This window comes from Podarcis vaucheri (assembly GCF_965113315.1).
Source record: "Podarcis vaucheri genome assembly, chromosome: 1".
Lineage (NCBI taxonomy): Eukaryota > Metazoa > Chordata > Lepidosauria > Squamata > Lacertidae > Podarcis > Podarcis vaucheri.
The window spans coordinates 46,415,050-46,442,344 of NC_138759.1; the positions used below are offsets into that span (position 1 = coordinate 46,415,050).

General features: G+C 45.4%; 1 protein-coding gene across 4 annotated transcripts in view; it reads right to left on the bottom strand.

The window, feature by feature from the left end:
- LOC309541604 (cytosolic phospholipase A2 epsilon-like) overlaps positions 1 to 26,945 on the bottom strand; it is a 46,096-nt gene extending 19,151 nt beyond the window's left edge. For 2 of the 4 annotated variants that reach the window (XM_082239634.1, XM_082239637.1), the window contains exons 1-9: positions 26,821 to 26,945; positions 26,336 to 26,437; positions 13,032 to 13,121; positions 9,729 to 9,801; positions 7,766 to 7,902; positions 3,324 to 3,455; positions 1,831 to 1,871; positions 1,515 to 1,557; positions 561 to 624 (exon numbers count right to left, since the gene is read on the bottom strand). In XM_082239634.1, coding sequence (XP_082095760.1) covers positions 561 to 624; positions 1,515 to 1,557; positions 1,831 to 1,871; positions 3,324 to 3,455; positions 7,766 to 7,902; positions 9,729 to 9,801; positions 13,032 to 13,121; positions 26,336 to 26,437; positions 26,821 to 26,922 — 784 coding nt within the window. In that variant the 5' untranslated portion in view covers positions 26,923 to 26,945. Of the gene's footprint in view, positions 1 to 560; positions 625 to 1,514; positions 1,558 to 1,830; positions 1,872 to 3,323; positions 3,456 to 7,765; positions 7,903 to 9,728; positions 9,802 to 13,031; positions 13,122 to 26,335; positions 26,438 to 26,820 lie in introns of those variants that run through there. The other 2 variants (XM_082239635.1, XM_082239636.1) reach the window with 2 other exon arrangements.
- Between the last annotated feature and the right edge of the window lie 350 nt (positions 26,946 to 27,295).

A 27,295-nucleotide genomic window follows, 5' to 3' on the forward strand; every position in this document is an offset into this window, starting at 1 on the left:
TAGAATCATAGAGTTGGAAGAGACCACAAGGGCCATCGAGTCCAACCCCCTGCCAAGCAGGAAACACCATCAGAGCACTCCTGACATATGGTTGTCAAGCCTCTGCTTAAAGACCTCCAAAGAAGGAGACTCCACCACACTCCTTGTACCCCCAGAAGAAAGCACTGAACAGAAGTACATCTTTATTTATAATATTTGTAACCCCTCCCACCAAGACCAGGGCAGCATACCTGTGCCTATCCTAGTTTCTCCTTACAACAGAGCTAGGCCAAGTCAAGAGACAGCAACTTGCTGAAAGCCACCCAGCCTGCCAAGAAGTGTTTGGAGAGCTGGGGTGGGGTTTTCATGGGGAGAAAGCTGCACAATGATGACCATAATACCTTCTTCCCCATTGCAACTGCAGGGGAAGAATCAGTCCATGATATGGAGATGGAGTTTAAAGCTGGATCCAAGTATACTGAGTCCTTATTCAACGAACCTGATACTAATTTCAATCCTGGCTGCACAGAGGTCCTCTGTGTGCTTGATAGCTAGCTAGGTAAAAGAATTAATAATCTTACTTCTATCTTTTTTCTTCATTTCTCTTCCATAAACCTCTACTTTTAGACAGCCAAGTTCCCGAGACTGCAAGGTAAAAGACAGCAACTGTAGACCTCCAACATTTCATATAAAAAATAGGGTAACATTTGTCAGCATACACCTCTATTCTCACACCAGATGCCCTGGCAGTGTCCTTTATTACAAACTGTTGAGGGCTCTTAGCTCTTTACAGGTGTTGTAATTAGGGCAATATAGTTCCTTTCCAAGTCCTGGAAAACTACAGTTTGAAGTGGAGATATTGTTCTATCCTCGGAGGCTCCTCACTGTCATGACCCCAGAGTCCAGCAGTAACGAAGACACCAAGTCTGGGGCAACCCAGTCAAATGGGCCAGGTACAAATAATAAAATTATCATTATTATTAATACAGAGTCACCACCAAACTAGGTTCCTGACTCTGAGTCTGATGCTAGTGATCAGACGACTACTGAACTGGCAAATGGAAGCCCCCTAAAGCAGCTCCCACAGCACTGAGGCCCATAGAGTCAGAGCCAGGATGCTACAGAACAGGGTAGGGGAACCTTTGGCCCACATGGCAATTTTCCTTAAACCACACCCACTCATTGCATCAGTTACTTGGTGAGAGTACAGGCTTCAAGAGACATCTCCACTAGGCAGATAATATTTCCAAAAGGCACCCTTTCAGGTGATCAGGAACAGAGGAAAATTGTCTTTTGGATGGTCTGTGCATAGAACTCAAACAGCTGTCTGAGAGCAAAAGGGAGGTCATCACACAGGTCAGCAAATGTGTTGGCCTCTCACGACATTCAAAATTGGTGCCCACTTCACGCTGCCTAGTGGTAGGATCGGCCGTCCTGGGCAAGGAAGTATTTACTTATTTATTTCAAACACCCACCTTTCCATATAAAACTTCAGAAATAAGAGGTATAATAGGTATGAATACAAAAGAACGTACCACTAGTACTCCATTTGTAGCAAGGCTTTCAGGAAAATCTGGCCTGATTAAAAGAAAGAAAATTTTGGATGCATTATTTGGCTATAGAACTGCATTAGAAAATTTGGGAAATTTTGAAGTACAGCTATGCTTCAGCTCATGTATTATTTCAGAAAGTGTGAATTTGGTAAACTTGCCTTTAAATGCAAATTGAGCCAAATACCCACCCTTTTCCCCTACTAGGGTACAGCGTCCATTACAATGCATGTATTAATTTCATTGGGTCTACACTTAATAAATTAAACTGATACCCTTTGTCATCTCAGGTGTTACTCACATCTGTTCCAAAGTGAACTCCACTTCCAGCACCTCATCCTTCTGACATTGGAAAAGGGAACGTAAAGAAAGGAAAGGAAATGTTCAAAATAATAACATTGAAAAATATACTTCTGAACTGATGCTGTTCTATTTCGCTGGGAGCTCCTTTGCAAGCAACTCTTTCCTATAAGATATTCCTTCCCCTTTGAAAATTGTGTGTGTATCCTGTTACATTGGCAACAAATATCTATTTCAATGTGCTTAGGTATGTTCCTGCTGTTGAGGGCCTTGCCTGCCTCCTTCCACCTGGGCTCTGTTTTTGTTTTTTAAATTGCTTTTATTTTTTTATCTGTCATTTTAAATTGTAATTGATATTAATGCTGTATTCTTAGTTTTAGATTTTATGATTTATGTGGATTTTTTTTCCCATTTGGTGTGCTTTATTTATTGCTTGTGACATTTGTTATGTTGGTAATTATGTAAATCTTGTCATGTTGTAAGCCGCTTTGAGCATTGTTTTAACTATGGAAAGGCGGCATACAAATTAAATGATGGTGATGATGTTGTTCCATTACATGCAGCAAAGCAGAATCCTGTGTTCCTCTATGATGCACCAGAACATATTTTGTACACAACAGGTAACGTTAGTAAATGTGCCACTCTAGCTGGCTCCCTAGCTGATGTTCTAGCTGGCTCCCTTACATAATTTATACGGGAAAACACAAGAATCCTAAACCCCAATAAACTCAATAGTCCAAAAATTGAGGCACATGATAAAGACATTAGAAATTCAGTTACATTTTACATACGTTTAAATAATTTCCATATATACTTTTTTATTGAAGAATTCCAAGAAGCTACACGAAGGCGTGACCTTATACATATGCAAATTTGTCAAACTGGCATGCCTAGTTGGTTTCTGATTGAAAATTTCTATAATTACCGTATTTTTTGCTCCGTAAGACACACCTGACCATAAGGCACACCTACTTTTGGGGGGGGGAATTCAAGAAAAAAAATATTATTTAAAGGGAGCGCTGAGCAGAGCCTGTATGCATCCCAGGCTCTGCTCAGCACTCCCTTTCATGAGCCACGCGGAGCGTGTGTGCGGTGCTTGCAGGCTTTTCCCCGAGGTGGGAGAAGGGCGGGGAAAAGCCCCCAAGAGCCACACACACACTCCGCGCAGCTCTTAAAAGGGAGCGCAGCTCTTGGGGACTTTTGTGGGAGGTGGGGGGAGTGAGAGAGCATCGCTCTGTCCCTTCCCCCACCTCCCACAAAAGCCAGGGATAAAACTATAAACTATATAAACTATAGACAAGTACAATATATATAATGAAAAGATTAAAAGTCTGGAAAATTACTCTGCATGGCAGGTGTTAAATGTGGACACTGAAGGAATGAGAAACAATAGTATACACTGAACTAATTAACTATAAATTACAGGATATTTCAAAGAAGCCCTTATTAGTCTGCATCCCATCCTCCCAAACTGTACATAATTTTGTCTCTCACCTGTTGGTTCAGTTCAAAATGCCTATAGACTGTTTCACCAGGCTGGAGCTGAGCTACATCAAAAAGAACTGTGCAAAGCTGGTCGTCCCTGAAGGGAGTATCTTCATCACATACTTTCAGTTCTAGTACATTCTAGGGAATAGGGAAAATTAGTCAATGTGTGGTGGGCAAAACCTTTTTGAAGACAGTCAGCATTAGTGTACAGTGGTGCCTCGCAAGACGAAATTAATCCGTTCCGTGAGTCTCTTTGTCTAGCGGTTTTTTCGTCTTGCGAAGCAACCCTATTAGCGGCTTAGCGGTTTAGCGCTATTAGCGGTTTAGCGGCTATTAAAGGATTAGCGGATTAGCGGCTAAAAGGCTATTAGCGGCTTAGCGGCTTAGAAAAAGGGGGGAAGCGGAAAAAAATCGGAACACTTGCAAGACGTTTTCGTCTTGCAAAGCAAGCCCATAGGGAAAATCGTCTTGCGAAGCAGCTCAAAAACGGAAAACCCTTTCGTCTAGCGGGTTTTCCGTCTTGCGAGGCATTCGTCTTGCGGGGCACCACTGTATGCTTGGGGTATTCAAAGGAGTATTTGAAATGGTGGGTGTTGTAGTATTGACTTCTGAACACCAGAGCAAGCACCTCTTCTTGACACATCATAAAAATTTATCCTGCTCTTCTTCCATGACTATAAGGAACGAAAAATGGGTCATGATGGCAGTGCATGACAATCAGCTGGTTCAGGAAGAAGAGAGGGAGTAAAATAATTGGTTGCTTTAGGCACAGGAGGAACGTTTAATGGTAACATGACTCACAACCCTGCTAAAACATATGAAAGATACTCAACCATCACTTAACTACTTTAAAAAGCTCAATGTGTGCCCGTGTAGGAGGAATCTTCCCAAATCCATCCCAAGATAGCAGCACCTAGATCTTCAAAACAAAGCCTTAGATTGAATATCTTTTGCTTCTTATTTACATTGGTTAAACTAATTAGAACTCTGCTCCCCCTGACAGTGATACTGGAAGTGTCAGAAATTACACATCACTGTTGTAATTATTATTGCTATATATTTATTTATACCCCGCCTTTTTCCATGACAGGCATTCAAGACAGCTTACAGATGAAATAGGAACAGCTAAAAACATAGGGGAGGGAAACAATAATTTAAGAACAATTAAAAATTTATATAATTTAAACTATATATAAGTGTAAAAGATCCAGTGCTTTTTTTCTTTAAAAAATGTTTAGGGGTACTCTCATATTGAAATACTCATATTGAAATACTGTCCCTCAGTGAGGCCAAACGTAAATTCACAAAATGTTTAGGGGTATGCATACCCCTGCATCCCCCACAAAAAAGCACAGAAAAGAGCTATTCAAAAATATGCAGATAATTACAATAAAAACATCACAGCACAAACCCTTTCATTAAAAGCAGTCAATTCCCAAAAGCCTGCAGGAAGTCAACAAGGAGGGAACCAGTCTAATTTTTCTAAGGTGGGAGCTCCAAAATCTGGGAGCAGCCACCAAGAAGGCCCTCTCTCACATAATAATAATAATAAATAATTTTATTATTTATACCCTGCCCATCTGGCTAGGTTTTCCTAGCCACTCTGGGTGGCTTACAGCATATATAAAACATAATAAAATATCAAACATTTAAAACTTCCCTAAACAGGGCTGCCTTCAGATGTTTTCTAAAAGTTATATAGTTCTTTATTTCCTTGACATCTAAAGAGTGGGCATTCCACAGGGAGCATGTCTGTGAAGGTTACAGGACCAAGAGAAGGGCCTGCCCCGAAGATCACATAACCCAGGCAGGTTCATAAGATGGAATATGGTGTTTCAAATAGCTGGGACCTAAGCCATAGAGAGCTTTATAGGTCATAACCATCACTTCAAATTGTGCCTGCAACGAACTGGTACCCAGTGGAGCTATTGTGAAAAATGAGTTGTAAGCTCCCTATAATTAGACTTTAGAGCTGTCCCATGAGATTATATAGAAATCTGATCTAAGAGAGACTAATGAAAATTATGAAACTTGTTGAGATCTGTGGTGACTTTTTCACCATATACTTTGAACCACACTCAGGCCTCCTTCATATGCAGAGCATATGTGGGAGCTGTTCCCACATGACACACCACTGCAGTTATCAAGATAACTTAGGTAAGGACAGTCACTGGGTATTATGTGTTCATCTAATAGATACAAACATGATCTTATTGTGATACTCTTTCAGAAGTCACTGTGGGAATCCAGACAGAAAAGAAACGTGACAGCACTTTACTGAGGAAACTGGGAGGAAGGGTAATAATTTGAGGAGAAAGGAACAGAAAAGTATCTGGATTTGTAGCTGGTTTACTGACTGAACCCAAAGAGTACTCACTAATGGTTCCTTATTATTTTCGGAAAAAAGCGACAAGTGGGATGCCGCAGGGTTTTGTCCTGGGCCCATTGTTCTTCAACATTTTTATAAATGACATGGACAAAGGAATTGGGAGGATGCTCATCAGATTTGCAGATGACACCAAACTGGGAGGGGTAGCTAACGTCATGAAAGACAGAATTGGAATTCAAGAGGACCTTAGCAGACTGGACCAAACTAACAAAATGAATTTCAACAGGGACAAATGTAAGGTTCTGCACTTAGGCAGGAAGTACCAGAGCACAAATATAAGTTGGGGGGGACACCTGGCTTGCAAGTAATACATGTGAAAAGGATGTAGGGGTCTTAGCAGAGCACAAGCTTAACATGAGTCAACATTGTGATGCAGCAGTAAAGAAAAAAGAAAAAGCCAATTCTATTCTAGGCTGCAACAACAGAAGTATAGTGTCCAGATCAAGGGAATTAATAGAACTAATAGAACTAATAGAATTAATAGAATATTCTGCATTGGTCAGACCACATCTGGAATACTGTGTCCAATTCTAGACACCACAATTTAAGAAGGATATTGACAAGCTGGAACATATGTAGAGGTAAAGGTAAAGGGACCCCTGACCATTAGGTCCAGTCGTGGCCGACTCTGGGGTTGCGGTGCTCATCTCACTTTCTTGGGCAAGGGAGCCAGAGTACAGCTTATGGGTCATGTGGCCAGCATGACTAAGCTGCTTCTGGCAAACCAGAGCAGCGCACAGAAACGCCGTTTACCTTCCCGCCAGAGCGGTACCTATTTATCTACTTTCACTTGGCGTGCTTTCGAACTGCTGGCTTGGCAGGAGCAGGGACTGAGCAATGGGAGCTCACCCCGTCGCGGGGATTCGAAACGCCGACCTTCTGATCGGCAAATCCTGGGCTCTCTGGTTTAACCCACAGCGCCACCCGTGTCCCTTATATGTAGAGGAGGGCAACCAAGATGATCAAGGGTCTGGAAACCAAGGCTTATGAGGAACGGTTGAGGGAGTTTGATATGTTTAGCCTAGAAAAGAGGAAACTGAGAGGAAATATGATAGCCATTTTCAAATATCTAAAGAGCTGTCATGAAAATGGAGCAAGATTTCTCCTGCTTCAGAGGCTAGGGCCTAAACCAATACCTTCAAGTTACAAGAAAGGAGACTCCGACTAAACAGAAAGAACTTTCTGAGAGTAAGAGCTGTTTAACAATGGAATGGACTCCCTTGGGAAGTTGTAGAGTCTCCTTCATTTTTAAGCAGAGCTTCTATGGCCATCTGTCATGAGTGCTTTAGTTGAGATTCCTGCCCTCAGGATCCCTTCCAAGTCTACAATTCTATGATTCTGTGAAGAGGATGTGGCCCTTGATCAGGGAACGTTTGTGCACTACTGCATATGCCCAGCACCATCTTGAGGCTATTTCTGCCCTGCCACCACTACTGGGCAAAGAGGCTGATTAACTGAAATGTGAGTGGAAAAAGAAGTGGAGGCTAACTTGGGAGCTGGCAACTGTTGACCAAGGAGGCAGAGGATTCGCTGTTTCTCCTCAACTGAGAAGCATGTGACATCCAGATGGATGGTGCGCACTGTCTTCTATGGGGAGAGGATCATAAGACATATCCAATACAAAAGAAAGGGGGAGGGAGATCTGGATAAATGAGCGCAAGGGAAATACCTTTCCACATTGAAAACCTATCTTTCTGCAAGTATTTATTGTTGACTTGGAGGCCCCTCATGAAATTGTGATGCCACTACAAATCTATGATTCTGTTATTTTGTGTTTCTTAGTTAAGGCCTTGTGCAGTGCAGGGAGGCGGTCAGCAAAACATATAGAGGAAACTCACTCAGAACTATACACCCAGGGGCCATGTTCCCTCAGGGAAGATCTCTCTGGTTGCTAAGCAACACCTCCTCTTCCAGCCCTTCTGGCTTAGCTGACTTACTGATAACAGAATTAACCCTCTAGTTACATAATAAATGATCCCTGCTGTTGTACTTATCAACATGGTAGGTTTTTTTTTTCTTTTTACTAAAATCAATAAAAAACAAGCAGTGAAAACCTCACCTTCACCACATTCTGGATTCTAAAATAGAAGATTTCATTCCAGACTGGATCGCTACTATTTGAGATGGTTTTCGTCCGGGTATTACCATAGGAAGCTGTCGGTAACCTCAAACTTATGTAACAATCACTTGGACTTACTGCATGTTTTAAAAACAACAACAACCAGTTAAAACCAATTACAATGTATTCTCACCTCACCTTCACCATACTCTGTATTCTAAAAGAGAAGGTTTCATTTCAGGCTGGATTACTGGTGTTTGAGATGTTTTTTTATCTGGCCACGAGCAAATAATGTTAGGAAAACATTCTTTACGAAACAGATAAAAGTTCCTGGAAGCTTTAAAGAGGGTTCCAGAACTTTTCCTTAGTGTGTAGGATTGATTGGTGTCAGGCTGGAGGTGCAAATAAAGGGAGGAAGTTGCAGGCTGCAATTTCCGCACAAGGAAAGCACACACACACTGACAACAAGTTTAGAAGTAAGACAATGTGTGCTGCTGATACTGTGAGTTTTGCTTTGTCAGCATTGTTAATTACTAGACTGGGATTATACCGTGCTGGGGAGATAAACAAGGAATGTAAATAGGTTGCATATAATAGTAACAGAAATGCTTGTGTCAAGCAATAAAGAAGCTCTTGACTGTGAATTGAGTACTTACATAACAATCAATTTGTCTTACTATGTGTTTGTTTTTTGGGGGGTTAAGTCATTTAGTCTCAAAAAGACAGAGACTCTCTTATTTTACAAAGTGCTATATCTAGAAATATAGTGTCCTCTATCAATTAAAACATGGTTGGTGTACCTGTGTCCTCCACCCCGGATGTTAAAAGGCAGAGGAAGAGCGCCAGGCAGGCCACAATTTATCCCACCCCCCGAGAGCGGACCCAAGCGCTGCTCATTGCTCAGTTGGGCCCGCTCCCCAGGGAACAACTGTCCTAAGACTGATGGCATTGGCCAATTGCCAGCAGGGCAATCCAACCAGCCATTGGTTGGATCACTGTGGTCTGGCCACAACACCGCCCACCATAGAAGGTGAGTGGATTGGTTGAACTCCAACTCCCATCAGCCCCAGCCAGCATGCCCAGTGGTCAGGAATGGTGGGAGTTAAGCCCTAGCAAAATCTAGAGGGCCACAGCCTAGCCACCTGTGAATTAAAAGAAGGTGGTTGTCCTCCTAACATACACCTTGTAATTTGGAATATCTCATGTTCACGGTATTAGGATCAGGATATCAAACAACTCAGTCCTATTAATCATTTTCCTATCTAAATCCTGTTGAATAACAGCCTGCTCTTCTGGCAAATAAATAATTACAGCATCATGTTCTTTTGAAATGATACTATGACTACAGATAACATGGGAAAGCTTGTTAGTGGCTATTGCAATCAGTGTTCTAAATGCTATATTTCATAATGCAAAGAGTAGCATCTGCCTTTTCCTTCTCAACAGACAGCATAGGCAGGCAAGGAATTTTGGGAGGAATTCCACGTTATTGTGCTGTGTTATGGCAGCACAAATATTTCTGCTTCCCACACAGAGCAATCTCCTCTCTTCTCCCCCTGCACACTGTTTGGGGGTTCTTCTGACCTTTCAGAGCCAATTTTGGGGGGTCTGGGGGTGCATGGGGGAAGGAGATGGGGGAAAGCCCTGTTATGCAAAGGTGACTTATTGCACTGTCTCCTGCTAGCACACCTGTCTAACTGAATCTGGCCAAGCAACACCAACATGTCAACAGAGCCTACAGTGCCAATGACTACTGTGGCTTCCATTAAACAGTAACAACATAAAACGAATGAAAATATTCATTAAATGTTTTTCACCAAATATATTTATTTAAATATCATTAAATATATAAAAAATTAAAATCAATATTTAAAAAGGATCTTAATATTAAATCAATCCATATTTATATGCCAGCATTTTGTGAGACAGATTTATAGCTACTCAGGATCTGCCAGATACTCACACACATCTGCTCGCTGGAGATTTCTAATTCTTATAACACGTACAGAGAGCAAAGAGAAGGGAGGTGCCTGTACCTGAAAGGCAAAGTGGAGAAAGGAGAAATATATAAGGAACACTTAAAGTGAATTTACTTCCTTTCTCTGGGCAACGCTCAAGGCAGTTCACCATGAAGAAGAAGAAAAAGTAACAGATTTCACAAAAGCACAGTAGTAAAAGATAAAATAGGTAAAGGTAAAGGATCCCTGACAGTTAAGTCCAGTCGCAGACGACTCTGAGGTTGCGCTGCTCATCTCGCTTTACTGGCTGAGGGAGCCAACATTTGTCCACAGACTGTTTTTCCAAGTCATGTGGCCAGCATGACTAAGCCGCTTCTGGCGAACCAGAGCAGCGCACGGAAATGCCATTTACCTTCCCACCAGAGCAGTACCTATTTATCTACTTGCACTTGACATGCTTTCGAACTGCTAGGTTGGCAGGAGCAGGAACCGAGCAACAGGAGCTCACCCCGTTGCGGGGATTTGAACCACCAACCTTCTGATCGGCAAGCCCTAGCCTCTGTGGTTTAACCCACAGCGCCACCCGCGTCCCTAAGAGATAAAATACACCCACATAAATAAAATGCCAATGGACAAAAGTTACAGAGAAGAGTTGGGGAACTGGCAGGCTGACTCTCCATTAGCCCCAATGAACAAGGTCAATAGGAGCTGTAATCCAACAACAATCTGGGGGGCCACACATTACCCACCCCTTTTAGAGAGCTTGGCACTTCTCTCCTCCCCCAACAGGGTTTGCTCATCCTTCTTCTATACAGGGTCTTATGAAATGTGATTATGATCCCCTCCCTCTTAACTATATTCTCCTTACTGCCACCAGGCCCTGTAAATTTGCCTTGCTTGACAGTACTGAAGTGGGGGGGGGGGTTTACTTGAAGATACTGCACATTTTTACTTGAAGATACTGCACATCCATGACTTGAGAAGCCTGAGACGTTGGTGATGCCATTTGGACCACTGAATGACATTCTCAGTCTTTCGAGCTATTAACAACTGTGTTGAAAATAAGCTTCCTTTCCATTAGCTGTTTCTGCTGAAATTTGGATGAAGGACAATGTGGCCCTCTTTAAGCAGCATGCCCTCAGCTGCGCATCACAAGTAGCACTCAGCACATGTAGTGGTGTTACATCTAATCAGCTCCCCTGGTACTTGAACACTTGAATAAAATTTATAATATTCAGACACCACATTGAGGAAGCAGGAAGGAGGAAGGAGATCGTTCAAGGTCTGAAGAGCTATTTCATAAGGATTTGCATCCTGAGTCACAGCAGTAGTGAAGGGTAGATGGGAATAAGACCTCTCTCTGGTCTTTTGCACCCAAACAAAGAAGCATTAAGGCCTTTTGTTTGGCAGGGCTTATGTTATTTGTCCGGGTGGTAAGAGAATAATCACAAACAAATAGTTTCCACTGTTTGCAGGGAAGAGGAGATTCCCCTGGGGCAGGCAGAAAGAAAGGTGTTGGAGGAAGGTGATTCATGTTGTCAGAGAGGCAGGAAGAGAAGCTGCTGCAAAATCAATGCAAAGGCACCAGTGAAATGCCTAGAAGGAACAGTAGTGGCAAAAAGCAAAAGATGCCTCTTTAAGCTTTGAAATGTAGTGAGTTGAAAGCAGAGCAGAAACTGGAAGAGCAGGAGTTTGAATGATATATCGGGTCCTCCCTTAAAGAGGTGATAGGGATGGGAGAACGCTCTCGCCATTCCTATGTGAAGGGTATTCCATTAAAGGAATCCAGGGGCTCAATGGTTTGGTCAACCCCTGAGAAGGGGTTGTGACCGTGCCTGAGTCCAGGGGGACATTTGGGTGGCGGAGTTAGCCCGTTCCCAGCTTTCCACTTATCCAGGTTACCCTTGGCTGACCCATGCTGGAACCCTGGGTCAGCGCTACCTGCATGACAGGGAGCTAGTCGAACCAGAGCCTATGCAACCAGTCACTTTCTGTAATCAGTAAAGTTGTGGCCTAAATTATGCCAAAAAACCAAACCAAAATTTTGAGTCATGTGTGCATTTATTTAGGGGAAAGGTTTCTGGGTCTGAACACGCAAATGCAATGAAACAAAAACACAGCACACTGATTTGCTGTGGGTTTTGTGGTGTTTTTTTAAACCAACTCATTGCCATTTGCGTTGTACCTATCCTTTGTTCTTAAGAACAATTCTAATAATTGCCAAAGATAGCCTCTATTTCTTTTAACCTTTATTGATAACCTCCAGCTGCATTCCAGCCTTGTGTACAGGTCCTGTCCCCCCCATAAGTGCCATGACACACCTGTCAAGTGTCCCGTTGTAAGTGGGATGGTCCCACTTTTTAGAAGGCACCCTGGGTTCTGCTTTCATCTTGGGGTGCCCCAATTTCATGCAGCAGGCAAGGGGGCAAGGGTGAGTGGGGCATATAGCAGGCAGAGATGGCAAGCAGTGAGGGTGAGGAGGGTGGGGGTGGGGAGGGCTGGTTGAAAGGGCAAGGCTGGGAGCCAGCGAGTGGGTGGGAAATGTCCTGGATTTTTGTTAGGGAAAAATGGGAGGGTATGCCATGATACTAGTCCCAGCAGGAAACCATTAATTAAAATTTTAAAAGAAAAAATTAGAGAACAGAAATCTCACCCATTTCCTCCCAAGTGGGCATTAATGTAACATAACGCAGGGTTCATCAATTAAAATGTTTCATCAATTAAAATGAAAACTCCTATACATTTTCAGCATGGAATAACTGAGATCGCTGGTCTCTACATACAATAGAAGGAACCCGAATGGATATCTTTTACTAAGTATTTCTACTTCCTGAGCTTAGTCACTTAGCAGGTGAAGCAAACTGCATAGTGCTCAAATTCCAAGGTTTTGAAACCAGTGACTTCACTCTTGCATTTGTTAAGGCTTCCCAGCCTTGTGCAATGTAAAATGTTACCACAGGTATCAACTGCATAATTGTTTTGTATGCATCAGATACATCTTTCATTCAACACCACACACAAAGGATTGATTACGGTCTACAACTTCCTGCTTAAAAGTTACAACCTTTCCTACACAACCCACATGCAATATTGATATGATCAATCTACAGAGCATGCATATGCCTGTTTTAATTGTCCTTGCCAAGCTGTTTTCCCTCTAAGAGAATTAACATGTGTTTTCCCTTACAATGTTTATAACTACAATGCAAAGAGAAGGAGCACAGGGAAGAAATCTGGGACTTAAAATTATAGTAGTTATAATTCTACCCAAAAATCAACACCCGGATCCACTCAAGAATTACACTGACCTTCATTGAAGCTGCATCACAAACATGGCTCACCATCTTGTTGGGTTCAACAAAGATGCCATGTTTTCTCTCATCTTCCATGATTGTGACCTGAAAAGTTCCCAAGCAATGCAAAAAAAGAGAGAGTCATTTTGTTGTTCTTTGAATGCTGAACTACATATGTTTTTATTACTCCCACTTCATGAAGTCGTTCAGCTTGTCCAGGGCCAGCCTTGGTGTCAATTTATAATTGGATGCCAGTTTAATCAACAGGTGATCATGTACCTAATGAAAGAACTGCCCTTAAACTTGGTCAACACAACTTGCAAGTCACAAAGCTGTACACAACCCATCAGCTAGTATGATGTTCCACTGGAGCCACAACCAACACCCTGTTTTTACTGCCTGTCTGGCATTCACATTAATAAATTTATTTATTTATATCACTACAGTTACTCCCCATCCTGTTGCCTACATCTGCACATTAGCAGAATCATATCCCATCATATTTTCCTCAGCTTTATTAGCCACATCCATTCCCCAATGCTTAAATCTATGCTGGACGGAGTCCCACATCTCTTCACTAGTCGTTCTTTTCGAAATGCTACCCTGTCGCTCAGAAATTTGAGCCCCATCTCTTTAAAACTCATTAACTTGAACACAGGCACTTGCTCTTCCTTCTGAAATTGCAGGTTCTCGTGTCCATTGCCTGTTTTAAAGGATAATGCAGTCCACACTTTGGGAATGGTTCTTGGCTGTATAAGGTACTCATTCAGCAGTCCCCTACCAAGCCCCATGCCCAGAGCATATTTGTTATGCTCACAGTTGGAGACAATATCTAAATAAATGGAGATATACACTTACATGCAGTCACTGACACTGGAGAAATGCTATGAAATCACTGAGAGAGCGCCAAAGTCATGGGATCATGAATTGATTTGCGTCTTTGAAGAGTACAATATGTTGGTTTTTATTACTCAAGCTGCTCATATTATGAATAGCTGAACATTAATAACCATTTAAGTGCGAACTTATTGTACTACACAATTACATTGTGAAGGTAATTTTGATTTGTACTTGTCCTAGGCTGGATTCTTACATTATGTTTTACATTATTTTTATTCATTAAAAATAAAAACTGAGCTCCAAAGTTGAAAAGGCTTGAAACCAACAAAACAAAATCCATTCCATTCCATTTTCTGGAATGCTGTTTCAGCACCTAGAAATATTATTTGATTTCTTTCAAAGCTGGTTTAGCAACATTCACAAACCTTATTACTTTTTTCTCATGGAGCTTTTCCAATGTCAAGCAACTAGTGTAACTTCCTTATTAAGTGCCTTGGTGGTAAGTATCCTATAACTGTTTTTCAGTAAAGAAATGAAAAGGGGGGCACTTTTACAATTAAACAGGAAGTCTAAAAACCATATTTTCTGCGTTTCCAGAAAATGAGACATGGTCTGGCTTGCTGTGTCATCCAAACCAGGGCTCATGATTTGTTTTCCCCAAACAAACCACAAACGGCAAGACAATAACAAACATTCGTTTCCGCTTGTGATTTGTGTGGTGAGAAACAAACTACGACCCTGAGCTAGGACAACATAACAAGCCAAACCATGCCAAGTGCCCTGGCACTGCAGCAACAGCAGGAGCAGAATGAAGCTCCCACAATTTCAGGGGCATACAGTACATGCAGCACATTGACATTGCGCCATAGGTTATTTGAAAAAGGTGGTTAGTACTGTCAAAACTTATTTACCAACCCTTATTACACCAATAAAAGCCCTATCTGACACGAAACAGCACTTGCAATTCCAGATTCTGGTGGTTTTACACTTGTGAGATCACATCCAGGAAGAGGAAGAATCTACACACAGATATTCAGATATATGTATAAATCTTGCAGAAGCAATAAATGAATCAAAAACTCATATAAGCATGGAACTAGGGATAGGAAAATATGTCCATTTCACTTTTTCAGCTTTTCCAATCTTCAGAGCTTCACATTTCCACATCAGTTTGAGATTTTTTTAAAGTCCCCTCTAAGATTCTTTCCCATTCTGGTGCTAATTTCTCCTAATATACATATTTTATACGCAATTTTGTACACATTTTTGCATATATTTCCTCCTAATATAATGCCTTTTTGCATGTTGCTTTTACAGATATATGCATTTTTATGTATACTTTTATCTTAGCAAATGCATTTTTTTACACATTGCTTGGGTGAAGAAATGCATTGCAAAATTCAGATTAGTGTGAATTTCGAAGGTTGGCACTGTTAGGTTTCTGTTTGTGCCACTGGTGCAGTGCTTGGAGTCACAGAACTCTGTTTACATTCCAGGGGTTCCAGACTGTTGGAAGTCTCACAGGAGACGGGAGACGGATATTTATATTACTGGTTTCCTGTTCCTTTGCTCCTGTTGCCTCTCTGCTTTCACAGAGAGAGGGTATATTTTTCTTTTCTGTCTGCGTAGTTAGAAATAAAACTCTTTGCAATGTAGCTCATATTTCTCATCCTTCCCTGCATGCTGGATACTCTACGTAATGGGGAAACGTGCCGGGAGCCTCATCAAAGGCTCAGGTCGTTTATCACGTCAGAGGACTCGACCGGAGGAGGAGTTTAGTCGAACGCAAGGTCCGACAGGCACAAACACGGTTCTCCTTCATGTTACACTTAACAAAAGTTCCCTGATATCTCTCTTCTCCCATTATTTCCATCTAAAGATTCCCCAAGCAATGACAAAGAAGTTATTTCTCTCTAAACCATTTCATTATGCTCTTTGTATGCTGAATTACATGTGTAATTACATGTGTTTTATTAACCGCAGTTCATTAAGTCATTCAACTTGTCCTGCCTATTTTCCCAGTCCTCTGTGTCAATTTACAGTTGGCTATCAGCTTATTCAACACTCCATCTGTTCCCCAGGTAACTAATAAAAAAAAGTGCTCTTAAGCTGAGTTAACACAACCTGCAGGCCACAAAGTTGGATACAACCAACCAGATAGATCTAATGGTCCACTAGGGTTACAGTTAATGCCCTGTTTAGTAGTTACACTGCCATGGTTAGTCCCCACTCCATTGTCACCCTAACATATTGCCTACATTATTAACAATAATATTAATATTAATTCCATTTCTATACTGCTTTATATTTTTAATTTTAAATAATCTCAAAGGAGTTTAAAACCTATGTTAAAACATCAAATAAAACAATCTGGAATAAAACATCACTGAAGAAAGTCCAGCATACATTTGAAGCAACATGATTAACAGGAAGCTAAAATACCATTTCAAAATATTTCAGAATGAAACATTACAAAAGAGGTCAACTAAAGAATGTTGTTAACACAGCAGAGTTAACAACAACCACTTTATCTTAAACATTTCAAAAGAGCTTAGTTAGCTGCATTCATTATTCAATGTTTAAACCTATGCTGTGTCGTGTCCTGCATCTTTTCCTACTCATTCCTTTTGAAATGCTATCCTGTCACTCACAATGTTGGGGCCCATCTCTTTAAAACACAAATCCCTATTTGGACAATATGGCTGCCACATACAATGATTCAACTTTTTAAAAAATCTAGGAACTCAGAACTCAGGTATCATGGGTGATCTCGTTTCCCTACACAAAGGAGTATCCAGATTGTATTTTGAGAATAACTCCCAGGCATAATTAGCCATACCAAATCCATACCAAACACCCCAAACACGTTATCTGGGCTCAGAAATGGAGATACCATCTAAGTATGCAAAGATACAAGTGTACACTTGTATCAAGTAACTGCTGTAACAGAAATCCTATGGAAACGCTTTGAAGTAAATTGGTCATGAAAGTAATTTTGGCAGGAGCATTTCTACATGGGTTGAATTCTTTCTTCAGTTAGCATGTGACCCAAATTTTAGCCTTTGTTTGATGTTCAAACAAGTTGGTATTCATCTGTCTTGAGAGACAATGGAGTGCACCTCGGGGGGTGAAGTCAAAGCACTATGTTAGCAGGGTAGAACCTTTGGTGTGGGACACATCATGCTCCTTCTGGGATAGTTTGTCCACCTTTTGTCCCCACCCTGCACTCAGCTGTCACCTGTGGCTCCTACAATCTGTCTCCAAGCGACAGTGGCCACACCCCAGGAAAGAAACAGGTCAGCTGCATTACAGCAACATAATTTGAAAGAGGAATTGCTATACGGCTGTTTCCCCCATTCAGTGATTTTGGCAAAGAAAAGATCAGAGCATTAGGCCTGCCAAGAGAGTTTTGCATATGACCTGAAACTAATTTCAAAGCAAAGTCTGGTGAAGCCCTAACAAAGTTTCAAATCAGTACTGTCAGAGCTGCCACCCAGTCCCAGCTCACATAGGACCAAGTCCGCCAGCGTTCACTTTATAAGAGTCTTTATTAAGTTACAGGTTTCATTTCCGAACTGCAGCGTGCAGCTCTACACCTTCTGCCCTAGGTCGGCGAAGACCCGTCTGAGTCCCCGCCTCTTGCACACCAGCTTAATACCCTAGCCTTGCTCCACCTCCTTCGCCTCTCCCTACGTCTCTGGGTCCTTCTGCCCCCCTGGGCCTCCTCCTTTCTACTCTCCTCTGACGCTGACCCCCCTGATCCTTCTGCCTCCTTGCGGCGGGCTTTGGGACCTGGCTCACTCTCCGGGCTGCTTACTGCTCCAGCTTCCGCTGCATTTGAACTTGGCGCGCGCGCCCAACTCTCTACTTTCCTCTTAACCGTTGCCTCGCTCTCTGAGGAGGGCGTGACCACCCCTGACTCGTGCCCTCCCTCCTGCTGACAGCCTCCGGAACCCGATGCCTGGCTACCTTCCTCCCTGCTGCTCTCAGTCTTGAGCGTGGGTCCCGACTTCCAGCTGCTGCCGCCCTCAGTTATGAGCGTGGGTCCCGACTTCCAGCTGCTACTCTCTGAATCTCCTCTGTTCCCTTCCTCCTGGGGTGTCCCCCCGGATCCCCCCCTTGCTCTGCTCACTGGGGCTCCCTTTTGGGAGTCCTCTGACTCACTGCTTAGGCTTGGAGATCTCGGGTCGTCATCATCACTCATTTTCCCTTCGGATTCCTCCCCCTCGCTCTCTGCTTCCTCCCTTCTCTGCGTCTCTGCTCCTGAACCCCTGACATCCATCCCCCCCTCGAAGCCCCCCCTTCCCCCCTCCCCGCTTTCAGGTGTGGGTGCTGGGTGCTCCATCATCACGGGAGGGAATGCCGGATACAGTTCGCTCCCCGTGGTTGGCCGCCAACTGAAGACCTCCGAGTCTTCCTCCTCGCGGTCGCCGACGTTGACCTGTTCCGCTTCCATCTCTGTACCGCCGTGCTCGAACCCAAGGTCCTCCCCGAACACGTCCATGTCAGTCTCTGCGTCGGTCGCTCGACCTGGCATCTCCAGCCACTTCCGGCGCCATTGCTCCTCCGGTCGATCGTCCCACCAATACGAGGTGTCTGACGCCGAACCCGCCGGCGATCCTTCTGGGGAACGGGTGCTCAGTGCGGGTTCCCCGTCCGAGTCGAATCCATGGAACGTGCTGGAAGAAAGTGTGGGCGTGAACAGCCAGTCGTCGAAGAAGCTCGCTGGCATGGGTCTGTGTGGGAAAAGGGCATGAAACTCGTCCTTGAGCAGGGGTTCCTCCAAAGCGTAGTCTGGCACCCAGCTATTGGCGCTGGCCCGGGTGCCCTCTCTGGCTAGGAGGTATTCGACTCCCTCTTCCCCCCATCTGGAGTCCAAAATCTCCGTGACCTCGTTGATGGGGTCTTGCTGCGTCACCCCTCGCGTCTCCGTCCGCTCCCGGAACGGACTCGGTGCCGTCCCTGGCTCCTGGAATCTGTGAGGTGCCTTGTAGGGAGTGAGCACCGACCTGTGGAACACCGGATGCATTCTGGAACCCTCCGGCAGCACCAGTCGGAAGGCTACCGGGTTGATCTGTGCTTCGACTTGGTACGGACCAATTTGCTTGTGCCCCAACTTCTTCTTGGCTAGTGACCTGGTCGGCACTGCGTGGGCTGCCAACCAGACCCAGTCTCCCACTTGGATCTCTTCGCCAACCCGCCTGTGCTTGTCAGCTTGCACCTTGTAGGCGTGCTTAGCTAGCTCCAGCTGCCGTCTGAGTTGATCGTGTACCGCCTGCAACTCTGACGCGAACGCGTCCGCCGTCTGTGGTTCTCCGTCCCCCACTCTCTCCCGTCCCGGGAAGGTTCTGGGATTCCTCCCATTGTTGGCGAAGAACGGCGTCACCCCTGTGGACACGTGCTTCGTGTTGTTGTAAGCGAACTCGGCGAGCGGCAGGTAATCCACCCAGGTCGCAGGTTGTTGATTGGCATAGCATCTCAGGTACTGCTGCATGATGGCATTGACCCTCTCTGCTTGCCCGTTGGTCTGCGGGTGTCTTGCTGATGCCAGATCGACCTTGACATTTAGAAAACTCATCAGCTTCTGCCAGAAATTCGAGACGAACTGGCGCCCGCGGTCGGACAGGATAGACCGCGGCAGACCATGCACTTTGAACACGTGATCTATGAACAGTTTGGCGGTTTGTTCCGCCGTGGCCACCTTCGCACACGGAATGAAATGTGCCATCTTGGTGAACAAGTCCACCACCACTAGTACAGCTGTCTTGCCTCTCGAGCTGGGTAGATCCGTAACAAAGTCCAGGGCCACCCTCTCCCACGGTTCAAACGGCGTTTGCAGCGGTTCCAGCAGTCCCGCCGGTGGTTTGTGCACCGGTTTGGCCCTCTGGCAGGTGTCGCACCTCGCAACGTAGTCCGCGACTTCCCCTCTCAGTCTGGGCCACCAAAAGTCCCTTGCGACTAATTCCACCGTTTTTTCCGTGCCAAAGTGCCCGGCCGTGGGTGCGTCGTGCAGCTGCTGCAGTACCCTGGCGCGAAGTTCGTCTCCCGGCACGTAGATGGCCCCTTTACGTAAGAGCAAGCCGTCTCGTATCTGGAACTCGTCGCCCTTCGCCGTGCCCTTGTGCACCTCTGCCATCTTCGCCTGCGCGAAGGAGTCGTCCTGCAACGCCCGCCGCACCGCATCCAGGTCTACTGTGGCTGAAGCGCACGCCCACGCTGTTGGCGCGAAGATGTGCATGGCTGCCGCTGGCGTCGCCTCTTCGAGGTATTGCGGTTTGCGGGACAGTGCATCCGCCATGACGTTGGTGTCGCCTGGGACGTACTCTATTCGGAAATTGAAGTCAGCAAAGAACTCCGCCCAACGTATCTGCCTCTGGTTCAGGAACTGAGCCGTGCGCCAGTGCTCCAGATTCTTGTGATCCGTGCAGACCTGCACCGTGTGCTTGGCGCCGATCAGGAAGTGCCTCCACGCCTTGAAAGCTGCATGAATGGCCAGCAACTCCCTGTCCCAGATGGTGTAGTTCTGCTCCGACTTGCTGAGCTTTCTGGAGTAGAACGCTCCCGGCCTCCAGACCCCCTGTGGGTCCCTTTGCAGCAGGACAGCTCCCACTGCTCTATCGGATGCGTCTGTCTCTACCCGCATCGGTCTGCTGGGGTCGATATGCAGCAGTTGCTCTTCCGACGCGAAGAGACGCTTGAGTGCTTGAAAGGACTGCTCCGCCTGCTCCGTCCAGATGAATTTCTTTTTCTTGGAGCTTAGCGTGTCCGTAATGGCCGCCGTCTGCATCGCGAACCCCTTGATAAACTTGCGATAGAAGTTGGCGAAGCCGACAAACCGCTGGACCTCCTTCCGGTTGCGCGGGCTCTTCCAATCCAACACCGCACGAACCTTGGCGCTGTCCATGGCTAGCCCCTTGTCCGACAACTTGTAACCCAAGAAATCCACCTCCGTCGTGTCGAACTGGCACTTCTCCAGTTTGGCGTACAGTCTATGCTGCTGCAGCCTCTTCAGCACCTCCCAAACATCTTGGTCATGGGCTTGCTGCGATTCGGAGAATATCAGGATGTCATCCAGAAAGCAGACGCACTTCTTGTAAAGGAGTCCCGCCAACACATGATGCATGAAAGCTTGGAAACAGTGAGAACCGTTTTGCAATCCAAACGGCATCACTCTGTATTCGTAGGTGCCCAGAGGCGTGAACATGGCTGTCTTCCACTCATCGCCCTCCCTCATGCGGATGAGATTGTACGCACCTCGCAGGTCCAACTTGGTGAACACGCGTCCCTTGCGCACCATCGCTAGTAGGTCGTCAATCCTGGGCATGGGGAAATCAGAAGGCTTGGTCATCTTGTTTAAGAGGCGAAAATCCACCACCAGTCTTTTTTGGGGCGTGTCTTTCTTCTTCACGAAGAAAACAGGACTGCCCCCTACTGCCCTGGACTCCCGGATGAAACCGCGCTGCAAATTGTGATCTATGAACTGTTTGAGTTCCTGTAATTCGTCCTCAGACATGGAATACAGCTTCCCTTTCGGCAGCGTCGCCCCTGGTAGGAGGTCAATCTTGCAGTCATATTGCCTGTGCGGTGGTAGCTTGTCAGCCTCTTTCTCGCAGAAGACCTCCAGAAAGTCTGCGTATTTGTGGGGGACTGCTTGCAACGTTCCCAACTGCAGTTGTGATTCCTCCTCCTCTCCCTCCTGTCTGGGCAGGATGCAGTGTTCTGCGCAATAAGAGGAGCCGAAGATCAGCTGTCTCTGGTACCAAGCCAGTGTCGGACTGTGCCTGTCCAGCCAACTCATGCCCAACACAATGGGCGTGTCCGACAGTTGGGTGACATTAAAACTGATGACTTCCCTGTGGTTGCCAAGGCGCATCACCATCGGTGGCGTTTGCTTCACCACCTGCCCCCCTAGCAACTCTCTGCCATCCACTGTGACGACTTGCAGGGGCAGAGTGGCAGGCAGTAGCTGTATAGCGTGCTGCTCCACAAAATCCTGCGCTATAAAGTCTGCGTTGCTTCCAGAATCCACAGAAAGCGGCACTTCGATAGTGACGCCATCGGGTAGCTGGAGAGATGCTGTGAGCTGCACTACTGGTTTGGGTGGGAGGGGGTCCGTGGGTTGCAAGATCGCTGGGGACTGCTTCACTGATGCGTCTGGCTGGGCCCCAGTGCCTCTGTCTCCAGCCAGACATCGTCGTTTCCCTGCTGTGGTCCTCCTTGCTGCGTTGCTGCAGTCACCATTGCTGAGGCTGCAGTGTGCTTGTGGAGCCTCCGGGGACACTCTTTCGCCAAATGGCCTGGATCCTCGCAGATGTAACACTTCCTGTTCCCTCTAGGAGGCTTCGCTTTCACTGCTGTCGGTGCTTGGGCTCTGGCTGCTGACTGAGCCCTTGCACCTCCAACCTCCATCGGTTCCCCTCCCCCTCCAGGCGGAGGTGTGGATTGCGCACGCGCTGCTTCTCTTGGAATGAAAGAGAAACTTCTCGCTGCTTCGCGCCCTCCACGTCCTTCATCTCTGCACCATGGACGTTCTTCCAGCCTCACCCCCACAGTCAGCGCCCTTTGGACCACCTCCTGCGTGCTTCGGGGCCTCTCCCCCCTTGCAATCTCATCCTTGACCGCAGAGCTTAGACCCTCCCAGAACAGGTCTCTGACAGGGGGCGAATCCCGGTCCCACTCTAAGGCACTGACCAGCGCAAAAAAGCGGGCGTGGTACTGCCGGACGCTTGCCCTCCCTTGTTTTAGTCCATGAATCTCCCGTCGGGCAAGATCCACATCAATAGTAGACAAAAAACACGCATCCATCGCTTTGATAAAGGCATCTGCATTCTGAAGCGCCGGATCTTTATCCCTCCACAAATTGCGTAGCCACGCTTTAGCATCCCCATGCAAATGGGATAGTATGAACCCCACTTTCTCTTCCTCATCTCTAAAGTCTTTTGCCAGCAGTTGCAGTGCGCACATTACGTCTGCTCGAAAATTGGGGTACTGTTGTAAATTCCCATCGAAGTGAGCCACAAGCCCTCCTGCTCTCCGTGCCAACCCAACCCCCTCCGGTCTGGGTCCTGGCTGCCCGTGTTTAACCCATGCTTCAAACCTGGCGTGGAGATCTCTGTAGGCGGCTGCCGCATCCTCCTCCCTCTTCTTGGATGCCAGTACCTCCGCGTTCAATTGGGTAACTGCCTGTTGCAGCGCTGCAACTGTCTCTGCTTCCGTCATCTCTGCTAACCATCGTGAGCTTGCTCCCAAACACCGATCCCCTCCTCCAGCTGCCTCTCTCTCCGCTGCGAGATATCAGGTGTCCGAAGCTTTTGGGAGACGGGTCTTACTGTCAGAGCTGCCACCCAGTCCCAGCTCACATAGGACCAAGTCCGCCAGCGTTCACTTTATAAGAGTCTTTATTAAGTTACAGGTTTCATTTCCGAACTGCAGCGTGCAGCTCTACACCTTCTGCCCTAGGTCGGCGAAGACCCGTCTGAGTCCCCGCCTCTTGCACACCAGCTTAATACCCTAGCCTTGCTCCACCTCCTTCGCCTCTCCCTACGTCTCTGGGTCCTTCTGCCCCCCTGGGCCTCCTCCTTTCTACTCTCCTCTGACGCTGACCCCCCTGATCCTTCTGCCTCCTTGCGGCGGGCTTTGGGACCTGGCTCACTCTCCGGGCTGCTTACTGCTCCAGCTTCCGCTGCATTTGAACTTGGCGCGCGCGCCCAACTCTCTACTTTCCTCTTAACCGTTGCCTCGCTCTCTGAGGAGGGCGTGACCACCCCTGACTCGTGCCCTCCCTCCTGCTGACAGCCTCCGGAACCCGATGCCTGGCTACCTTCCTCCCTGCTGCTCTCAGTCTTGAGCGTGGGTCCCGACTTCCAGCTGCTGCCGCCCTCAGTTATGAGCGTGGGTCCCGACTTCCAGCTGCTACTCTCTGAATCTCCTCTGTTCCCTTCCTCCTGGGGTGTCCCCCCGGATCCCCCCCTTGCTCTGCTCACTGGGGCTCCCTTTTGGGAGTCCTCTGACTCACTGCTTAGGCTTGGAGATCTCGGGTCGTCATCATCACTCATTTTCCCTTCGGATTCCTCCCCCTCGCTCTCTGCTTCCTCCCTTCTCTGCGTCTCTGCTCCTGAACCCCTGACAAGTACGAATTCTAGAGCACCTTGTAAGCCATTCAAAACTGTGAGATTGAACCCACCAGCGTGTGGTGTGCAGTGAAATGTTTCATAGGGAAACAGGGGCAGAGGTGCCAGCTTGTGAGGGCAATGGGGGGGTGACGTCACGGTGTCCCCGACGTTTGTGCGTGTGAGCATCGCAGCTCCCTAAGCCGGGCAGAAGCTTCCTGGACACTGGAAAGGAGATGCCAGGGCCCTGCTGCCTCCTTCCTAAAGCCAGGTGGGCTTTGGGAAGGTGGCGGGAGGGCTCTTGGACCATTTAGGCAATTAGCCTAGTCCCCCTAGTCAACTGACTGCACACCACTGGCACCCACTGCCCCTATCTCCCCAACTTCCATACACTGAGTGGGCCTGCAGGCACCACCAAGCCCACACATGAACAACTTGTATGCTGATAGCTCTCTCTGCATGAGAGAGGACCTAACTTTTTTTCCCCAGTACATTTTTATTCAAATTACACAAAGAAAATATACAAATAAACATACCGCTAAACATATCAGTATACATATAAGTACATATTTACATAATTTATTATTTCCCTTCCCCAAATTATACAGAAGATCATAAAAAGAAAAAGAAAATCATAATATTTCGGGCTCTGCCGAGCCCTGGACTCCCCTCCACCCTTTTGGTAAGTATCAAATAAATTCCACAATCACGTATTTTGTTTTTATTCTTAAAAGTTAATCACTCACTGTTAGATTTATTCCAACCCCGCCAGTTTCCTCTACAAATTGGTTCCGATATAATTCCAATATTTATTCCAATTTTTTTGAAATTTCTGTTCATCTTGGTCTCGTATTCTACCTGTTAGTCTAGCAAGCTCGGCATAGTTTACCATTTTGACCTGCCAATCCTTTATACTGGGTATGGTTTCCGTTTTCCAGTTTTGTGCCAACATAATTCTTGCAGCTGTGGTGTCGTAAAGAAATATGTTCTTATCTTCTTTTCTAATTTCTTTACCCATCATTCCTAGCAGAAAGGCTTCAGGTCTTTTGGGGAAAGTGTATTTAAGTATTTTTTTAAGCTCGTTATAAATTAGTTCCCAAAAGCCTTTCACTTTATTACATGACCACCACATGTGATAAAAGTCGCCTTCTGCTTCACCACATTTCCAACATCTTTTATTCTTTAACCTATACATTTTAGCCAATTTCACCGGCGTGTGATACCACCTATATATCATTTTCCAGATATTTTCCCTCAGTGCCATACACGCCGTAAACTTTATACTACTGTTCCACAGTTCCTCCCACCATTCAAAGTCAAGATTATGGCCGATGTCTATTGCCCATTTAATCATTGCCTCCTTCACGTCCTCGTCTTTTGTGTACCACTCCAGTAGCATATCATATATCCTAGACAATATTTTATTTTTACCTTCAACTACCTCCACGTGGAACTTAGGTTTTTTGTCTTCAAAGCCCAGTTTCTTTTTATCTTCTTTTAACAAATCATTCACCTGGTGGTATTGCAACCAGCCAGTGAATAAGTTTTTTATCTCTTCGTAGGGTCTAAGTTTCTTCCCTTGTTCTGTTTTAGTTATAAGTTCTTCATAGGTGGCATTCTTCTCTTCCATATTTGTTTTCCTAATCGTTAACACCTCTAATGGTGAGATCCACCAGGGAGTCTTCCTTTCCAGGAGATGAGAGAGGACCTAACTTTTTGCAGGGTTCCCAAGCACACAGACGTATGAAGGTGCTTTATACCAAATTAAATAATTGGTCCATCTAGTTCATTATTATGAGCACTAACAGACACCAGCTTTCATTTTTTAAAAACAAACCTTTTTAAAAGGTTTGAAAAGCACTTAGCAATAAGTCTCAAGGAGAAATTGGAAATGTTGAGGATGAAAATGGCTTACAGCTTCTCTGCACTTTGCCTTGACTACGGATCCTCTATTAAGTTCCCTTTTGGCAATATGAGCTGCTAGTTTTACAGTCACAGCAGGTAGAGGTCATGGGAGCGCTGTGTAGCTTTGCCATCAGTGGTATCACAGGCACATTCCACTATGAGTTTGTGTAACACACACAGCATTTATTCCATAGGTGGTCCTGCTAGAAAGGGAGGAGATCATACTTCTTACAACAATATACTTATGATATGTAGGTAGAAACTAGATTCCTCAAAACAATGGGCAACATGCCAGATTACTTGCACTATAATATTCCTGAGGGATATTAGATAATATATTGTTAGCTGAGATGTTGACCCCACATAACTGTATGTTATACTCACATATTAAGAGCCCTGGAATGATTATATGAAAAGATTCAATCAGGTATAATGACAAAGTTAGGGCATGCAATAAAAACATACATTGTCTGGTACCTGACTTTCAGCCCCATATGGATTTTCAGTTCCAAAAAACTTCCTCTTTGCTTCTCCATTTCCATATGTATTTGTTTTGGTGTTTGGGTCCTAGCAGGCAAAACAGAATCACAATGGATCTAAGTTACAAACACATTATTTTTAGTTATGCTATATTACATACCTGTGGTAGAACCAACATAGAAAGATTTGTAACGTAGGCACAGCAATTCTACAATGATTCTGCACTGAGATGCTTGCCTGCCAGACACCATCCTTGTTTGCAGTATGTAGGTTCTGACATATTTGAAAAAGAATACCCTTCAAGCATGAAATCTGTTGGCTACCAGTCTGTGAGATGCAAAATTTATAAAAGTATACAGTTAGGTATACTTTGCTTACTGAGTTTGCAGTCCCTCTTCCATCACAGTCACAATAATTATTTCATTTGTCTCACTCAAGGCAATAAAGCTAATGTTGAAGACATTCCTTACCAGAAGAATATTGGCTGGTGAACCCATATAAATCTCGGATGTGTACACTGCAGGTGGTGCTTTGACCTCAGAGTCCAAAACTGAGAAGGATCCTTGAAGCATTCATAGAGACTTTGAACCAGTTAAGGAAGATGAACAAGTGTATAAAAAGTGACTCAGAGCTACACCCCTCTCTTACTTGACAGATTCTTCCTACATTCTCTTACTTGACAGTCTCCTCCTACATTCCACTCTCTATCCAGGCAAATCTGTCAGGTTATTTGCTTATGAAACAATTACCCTGTACGATCCTTAGCATGCCTCCTCCAGACTGCCAGTTCTTTCCAGGAGGGATTCATGCGCACATCAGAATTTTAGATTTCCACAATTAAAGTGAGTGAAAGTGCCCTGTCACCCCAGTACACCAGATCCACTTTAAACAAAACAAAACAAAACAAAAACCTGCTGTTTTGCTGTATGGAAAGTGAGGGGGAAA